We start from the raw sequence: 7,954 nt of genomic DNA, 5'->3' as shown, positions 1-7,954 counted from the left end.
TGGGAAATCTATCTATCTTATCTATCCATCTCAAGAGAACACGCTGGCCTGCAGATGTAGCAGTTAAAAGGTTGATACAAACCACTTAACACTGTCAGGGGAGCATACAATGTTTAGCTTTTTTTTCATGTAAATCCTTTATCCCAAAAGGCATAAAACGGTTTTCTGGAACTGCTTCTAAAGTGTTTGTTGAAGTTTGACTTCACAAAGTAAAGTAACACAACCCTCCCCCTGACTGACAGTTGCTGCCAAAAAGTGTCTTTGTGCTTCTTTGTTCAGAGTGGGGGCACTTTAATACAGAAGGTGTGTTATTGGTAAGATCACCGGGTGAAAATTGAGAAAAAAAATTGCCTAAAAAGTGAAAACTAATGCACCCACCAAATCTAATGATTGCTAAGCCGCAATATATAAACGGCTTTAAAGCAGGGTTCGACAAAACCCGGCGCCAGGTCGCAATTACGACTTGGGGTATCCTGGGTCTTCGTGCTCCCCCGACGCGAGATCGCACCGGACGGTAATTGAGGACGTGGCTTTACGGCCTTCTGCAGGCATATAGGGTTCCTTCTGTGATCTGGCACCATCTTGTGGTGGCCGTTGGTATGACAAGACAAACAGCAATGCTAATGGAGCCTTCCCTGTGTGTTTTCACTGCGATCTCCTTCTCTCTAATTAGAACCCCCATAAAATGGCGGTTGTTGTAATACTTTGTCACACCTTATTTGCGCAGGTGTCTTACAAGCACACCTTTTTGTGGAAAAAATACACTTTTTTTAATAAAAAAAATAAGACAACAGTAAAGTTAGCCCATTTTTTTTATATTTTGAAAGATAATGTTACGCTAAGTAAATTGATACCCAACATGCCACGCTTCATGCCCCTACATGCCATGCGTCCGCTCGTGGAATGGCGACAAACTTTTACCCTTTAAAATCTCCATAGGCGACATTTAAAAGAATTCTACAGGTTGCATGTTTTGAGTTAGAGGAGGTCTATGGCTAGAATTATTTCTCTCTCTACCAATCGTGGAGATACCTCACGTGTGGTTTTAACACCGCTTTCATATGCGGTCGCTACTCAAGTATGCATTCGCTTCTGCACGCGAGTTTGGCGGGACGGGGCGCGTTCCTGGCTCATAATTTTTTTAGCTGGCTTCTAGATTCCAGGCAAATTTGTCAAGCCCTGGCTTTAAAGTATAACCAAAGACGAAACTTTTTTTATTTTGGATAGAGTAGTAAAGGGGATAGAACCAGGGCTTTTTTTTCTCAAACAATAGGTGCTGGAACTTAACCACGGCCCCACAAAACCCCTCCCCCTACACACACCCTCCAAATCACATCAAATGGTGGGTGTGGTCAGTCAAATTTCACAAACAGTAGGAGGGTCTTAAAGGGGCATTAAATACCAGGATTGCGTTGCATACAGAGTGCAAAGCTGTCACTTGTAAACACAGAAACCAGACTTTGTCTACAAGTGATTGTGGTGAGCAGGCACCAAAGGGTCTGAGCCAGAGGTGGTGGAACTGAGTTCCTCCAAGTTCCCCCTGAAAAAAAATCCCTGCATAGAACTACTGTCTGGTTTCAATTGCTGTCTGGGTCCCCATTAAGGAGATTCACATTCCCGAATTGTTCTCATTACCAATGGTGCCAGGAATTAACAGTGAGAGTAAATTCATAATTTTGAGTTGTCACCAGAACAATAGAGAGGAGAATGGAAATGCTTGTTCCTGTGCCAACTCTTCTTTAAAGCAGAGCTTTACCCAAAAGGGGAAGCTCTGCCTTTTTGCCCATCTCTCTCCAACATTCGTTCCCCAAACTCCTCTGTGGTGAATGTAGCCAAAAGCATCAAGGATTTTGAAGCCTAGTGTACACGTGCCAAGTGCCGGGCGACATCGGGCGGTTCAGTAAAAACTGACATTTGACCCATGTGTATGGTCGAATGTCCGACAGAAGCCGTTCATTTGTCTTATGGTTAGTGAGCATGCTGGAAAGCCAGCAGCCGATCGGCACTTTCAGCCAATGGCTGAGAGCACTGACTGGAGTGTTATGGCGGGGGGACTGCCATTCCTGAGCAAATTTTGCCCTGGTGGTGCCCCGATCCCGCAGCTGAATCAACTGTAGGAGACGGTCCTGACGCTCGCTGGACTTTCTGGGGCGCCCTGAAGCCTTCTTCACAAATGCAGAGGAAATGTTTTTTATGGGATGAAGTTCATTTTCATGGCACAGAGGGACTTTGCATTTATTTGCTATTCGTTATCACTCTTCATAACATTCTGGAGTATATGCAAATTGCCATCATGAAAACTGAGGCAGCAGACTTTGTGAAAAATAACATTTGTGTCATTCTGAAAACTTTTGGCAACGGCTGTACTAGGCTTTCGAGCGGTCTTTCCCTTGCCGTTACAGCCAGAGAATTGACTGATCAGTGTTTGATCAGATGCTTTCAAGTGCAGAGGAGCTATCAGGGGTCTAATAGACCCCTGTTGTCTTCATAGAGCGTACCTGTCACTGCCCAAAGCAATCACAAGTACCTTGTTCACACACTTGATGGCAATAAAGGTAAAGGATTAAAAATGAAAATAAATCAAAACGACTCCTTGCCCACGCCCAAATGCAAAGTCACACTTGGGTCCGGCATGCATATGTAAACAGGGATTGCACCACACATGAGCTGCTGCGTCTAAGTGAGGGCAATAGATCTAGCGCCATAGCCCATGTTCCACTCTGAACTGATAATTTGTAAAGGCTTTTAAAACGGGGTTTGACAAATTTGCTTGGAATCTAGGAGCCAGCTAAAAAAGTTAGGAGCCAGAAAATACACCCCGTTCTGACGAGCTTGCGCGCAGAAGCGAACACATACGTGAGCAGCGCCCGCATATGTAAACGGTGTTCAAACCACACATGTGAGGTATCCCTGCGATTGGTAAAGCAGGAGCAATAATTCTAGCCCTAGACCTCCTCTGTAACTCAAAACATTCAACCTGTAGATTTTTTTTAAACGTCGCCTATGAAGATTTTAAAGGTTAAAAGTTTGTCGGTATTCCACGAGTGGACGCAATATTGAAGCGTGACATGTTGGGTATGAATTTACTCGGCGTAACATTATCTTTCATAATATAAAAAAAAATGGGGATAACTTTACTTTCTTATTTTTTTAATTTAAAAAAGTAATCTTTTCCCAAAAAAGTGCGCTTGTAAGACCGCTGCGCAAATACGGTGTGACAAAGTATTGCAACGATCGCCATTTTATTCTCTAGGGTGTTAGGATAAAAAAAATATATAATGTTTGGGGGTTCTAATTAGAGGGAAGAAGATGGCAGTGAAAATAGTAAAAAATGCAATTAAAATTGCTGTTTAACTTGTAATACCAACGACCACCACCAGATGGCGCCAGCTCACACATCTGGTGGTAATAACTTGTAATACCAACGGCTCACCACCAGATGGCGCCAGCTCACAAAAGCCAAGTTGCCAGGACACTATTTCTAGTCGTCATGGCGACCGGGATTTGTCGAGCTCTGTTTTAAAACCTTGTCTATGGACAATTTTAGGTACTGTAGTTTGTCGCCATTTCACAAGCATGCAAAAATTTAAATCTTGACATGTTTGGTATCTATTTGACGCAAAATCATATTTTATATTTCACAAATTGGGTATTGTATGGTGTTTGTGTGCACTAAGATTCGTTTAAGTGTATTTTTTTCCTGAAAATGTGTTTCGATTACCAGCTGCGCAAATGTGTGATGTAAAAAAAAAATTGCAACAGTCACCATTGTACTCTTCTGGGCTGCTGCTAAAATATATAATGTTTTGGGCTTCTAAATTTTTGAGCCAAGGACATGGAGATTTTAACATAAACATTAACATTAAAAAAAATTGCCCTAGTAGGCAAGTGGTTGGAGGGGATTTTTTTATAAAGATGTCCACTTCCAGTTGAGTAGGCAGGACAGGAAGTGAAACAAAATCTCCCTAATGAAACCCAGATGGCAGACTTTTAACCTCCCTAACTCCTGTCAAAAAGATTTTACTTTTAGCTGTATTCTATTGTATGTGTTAACATTTTTGCAAGAAATCTCAAAAATGTTATTTTAAAATGTGGTTTTGGAAAACGGAATATTTTAGGTTTGAGGGGGAATATGATCCCAGGTGCCTTAGAATATCTTTTTGTGTTTTGTGCAGGTAAAGAGGACGTACTCTCATGGTACATACAGAGCAGGTGCAATGAGGCAGATCAGTCTGGTGGGAGCGGTTGATGAGGAAGTAGGGGACTACTTTCCTGAATTCTTGGACATGTTGGAGGCGTCTCCTTTTCTGAAGGTAACAATTGTTATTGTCTCATGTACCTGTGCTCCAGTTTATTTTACTACTTGGGGGGGGTGTGTGTGTGTGTGTGTGAGTGAGTGTGAGATATAGATATAGACTTGTACCCATTTTCTTTTAATGGAAGTCCCCTCAAAGTCTGATCCCCGTTCATAGTGAGGCAACTTTACAGGATGTCACCCCTGTGTGAACCCGCTCAAAGGCAAACCCCTCCCTCCCACAGAGCTGGTATTTGGTATGAATCGTGAGGGGGAAATTTTTAAATAAAAAAAACGGCATGGGTTCCTCTCCAAGAGCATACCAGGCCCCTTAGGTCTGGTATGGATTTCCAGAGGAACCCCCTACGCCGGAAAAAACGGCATGGGGGTCCCCCCAAAATCATACCAGACCCTTATCCGAACACGCAGTCCGGCCGGTCAGGAAAGGGGGTGAGGACGACCGAGCCCCCCTCCTGAACCGTACCAGGCCGCATTCCCTCAACATGGGGTTGGGCCAGGGGGGCGCCCTGCGGCCCCCCCACCCCAAAGCACCGTGTCCCCATGTTAAGGACCTCTTCCCGACAACCCTGGCCGTTGGTTGTTGGGGTCTGCGGGCGGGGGGCTTTAAAAAGGGGACCCCCAGATACAGGCCCTCCACCCAATGTGAGTATGGGTTACCCCTACCCATTCACCTGGGGAGGAACAGTGTCAAGAAAAAACACACTAGACAGGTTTTTAAAGTAATTAGGCAGCTCCTGGGGTCTTTTTCTGACTTTGGGGGGGGGTCTTTTTCCGACTTGGGGGGGGGGCTCTTTTTCCGACTTTGGGGGGGGGGCTCTTTTTCCGACTTTGGGGGGGGGGGCTCTTTTTCCGACTTTGGGGGGGGGGCTCTTTTTCCGACTTTGGGGGGGGCTCTTTTTCCGACTTGGGGGGGTCTTTTTTCCACTTTGGGGGGGGGGTCTTTTTCTGACTTATCCGCTCTCTGGTTGTTTCTGCCTTCTGCCGGGCTCCTCCGCTATTTTCTTCCAGCTCTTTTACTAGTGGTAACCCGGTCTTCTCCCTTCTTCCGACTTTGGGGGTCTAATTCCGACCGGGACATGATGAGACCATGACGTCACAAGGGGCGTGGTCACCCGGTTGAGGGCATGCGGCCTGGTATGGTTCAGGAAGGGGGGGGGCGGGCGATCGCTCGTCCCCACCCCCTTTCCTGACCGGCCGGGCTCCGTGTGTTTTTTTTCCGGCGTATGGGGTTCCCCTTAAAATCCATACCAGACCTAAGGGCCTGGTATGCCCGTTTTTTTTTTTTTTTTTTTTATTTGACGTGGAGTTCCCCCTCCTAGAGGCGACTTTAAGTCGTGTTGTAAGTTGCTCCAAGTCCCACTGTGGTGTACGCTCAAGTCGTGTCCAAGTTGCCTTGCAAAGTTGCCCCTGTGTAAACTGGCTCTAAAGCTCCAACTGCCTTCTGGAAACGGGTTAAGAATAAATATCCGTATGTAATATTTTATATTTGTTTTAACAGTAAAAAATTTCATATTTACCTGACTAAAAATAAAATAGACACTATCCTTTAAAACAAATGTTGGGTTCTCAAATATCTCCCAATAACAAACACAATACAGTATCTCACAAAAGTGAGTACACCCCTCACATTTTTGTAAATATTTTATTATCTTTTCATGTGACAACACTGAAGAAATTACACTTTGCTACAAAGTAGTGAGTGTACAGCTTGTATAACAGTGTAAATTTGCTGTCCCCTCAAAATAACTCACACACACAGCCATTAATGTCTTAACCGCTGGCAACAAAAGTGAGTACACTCCTAAGTGAAAATGTTCAATTTGGGCTCAAAGTGTCAATATTTTGTGTGGCCACCATTATTTTCCAGCACTACCTTAACCTTCTTAAGCATGGAGTTCACCAGAGCTTCACAGTTTGCCACTGGAGTCCTCTTCCATTCCTCCATGATGACATCACAGAGCTGGTGGATGTTAGAGACCTTGCGCTCCTCCATCTTCTTCTGTTTGTTTGAGAATGCCCCACAGATGCTCAAGGGGGTTTAGGTCTGGAGACATGCTTGGCAAATCCATCACCCTTACCCTCTGCTTCTTTAGCAAGGCAGTGGTTGTCTTGGAGGTGTGTTTGTATAGTTATGTTGGAATACTGCCCTGCGACCCATTCTCTGAAGGGAGGGGATCATGCTCTTTTTCAGTATGTCACATTACATGTTGGCATTCATGGTTCCCTCAATAAACTGTTTCTCCCCTGAGCCAGCAGCACTCATGCAGCCACAGACCATGACACTCCCACCACCATGCCTGACTGTAGGCAAGACACACTTGTCTTTGTACTCCTCACCTGGTTGCCGCCGCACACGCTTGACGCTATCTGAACCAAATACATTTATCTTGGTCTCATCAGACCACAGGACATGGTTCCAGTAATCCATGTCCTTAGTCTGCTTGTCTTGAGCAAACTGTGGGCTTTCTTGTGCATCATCTTTAGAAGAGGCTTCCTTCTGGGACGACAGACATGCAGACCAATTTAATGCGGCGTGCAGCGTATGTTCTGAGGCACTGACAGGCTGACACCCCCCCCCCCCCCCACCTCTGCAGCAATGCGGACAGCACTCGTACGTCTATTTCCCTAAGACAACCTCTGGATATGACGCTGAGCACGTGCACTCAATTTCTTTGGTCGACCATGGCGAGGCCTGTTCTGAGTGGAGTCTGTCTTGTTAACCACTTAACCCCCGGACCATATTGCTGCCCAAAGACCAGAGCACTTTTTGCGATTCGGGACTGCGTCGGTTTAACTGACAATTGCCCGGTCGTGCGACGTGGCTCCCAAACAAAATTGGCGTCCTTTTTTTCCCACAAATAGAGCTTTCTTTTGGTGGTATTTGATCACCTCTGCGGTTTTTATTTTTTGCGTTATAAACAAAAATAGAGCGAAAATGTTGAAAAAAATTAATATTTTTTGCTATAATATCCCCCAAAAATATATCAAACGTTTTTTCCCTTAGTTTAGGCCGATACGTATTCTTCTACATATTTTTCGTAAAAAAAATCGCAATAAGCGTTTATTGATTGGTTTGCGCAAAAGTTATAGCGTTTACAAAATAGGGGGTATTTTTATGGCATTTTTATTAATATATTTTTTTTACTAGTAAAATCGGCGGCGATCAGCGTTTTTTTTTTCGGTACTGCAACATTATGGCGGACACTTTTGACACATTTTTGGGACTATTGCTATAAAAATGAATTGGATTACTATAAAAATGTCACTGGCAGTGAAGGGGGTTAACACTAGGGGGCGGGGAAGGGGTTAAGTATTTCCCTGGGTGTGTTCTTACTGTGGGGGGTGGCCTCATTATGGGAAACACACAGGTCCCCGCTCTGTAATGAGCAATAGCGCGTGCCCGCCCCTAGTATTCTGCGAGAGAGCTGACGTAGAGCTACGGGCTCTCGCGCAGGGGAGCGAACCTGCCGCCATAGAATGACGGCGGCAGGTCGGCAAGTAGTTAAAGCACTGTATGGTCTTGGCCACCATGCTACATCTCAGTTTCAGGGTCTTGGCAATCTTATAGCCTAAGCCATCTTTATGTAGAGCAACAATTCTTTGCCATGAGGTGCCTTGTTGAACTTCCAGTGACTAGTG

The 7,954-nt window shown here is 44.9% G+C and overlaps 1 protein-coding gene across 2 annotated transcripts in view; it reads left to right on the top strand.

Annotated features, from left to right (window-relative positions):
- The window catches only part of RSBN1L (round spermatid basic protein 1 like), a 97,543-nt gene that overhangs the window by 44,353 nt on the left and 45,236 nt on the right, over positions 1-7,954 (top strand). For both annotated transcript variants that reach the window (XM_040343468.1, XM_040343469.1), the window contains exon 4: positions 4,176-4,313. In XM_040343468.1, the coding sequence (XP_040199402.1) occupies positions 4,176-4,313 (138 nt within the window). The remainder of the gene's footprint in view (positions 1-4,175; positions 4,314-7,954) is intronic.

Source organism: Rana temporaria, chromosome 3, assembly GCF_905171775.1.
Source record: "Rana temporaria chromosome 3, aRanTem1.1, whole genome shotgun sequence".
Classification (NCBI taxonomy): Eukaryota; Metazoa; Chordata; class Amphibia; order Anura; family Ranidae; genus Rana; species Rana temporaria.
This window is presented reverse-complemented; position numbering and strand designations above follow the sequence as displayed.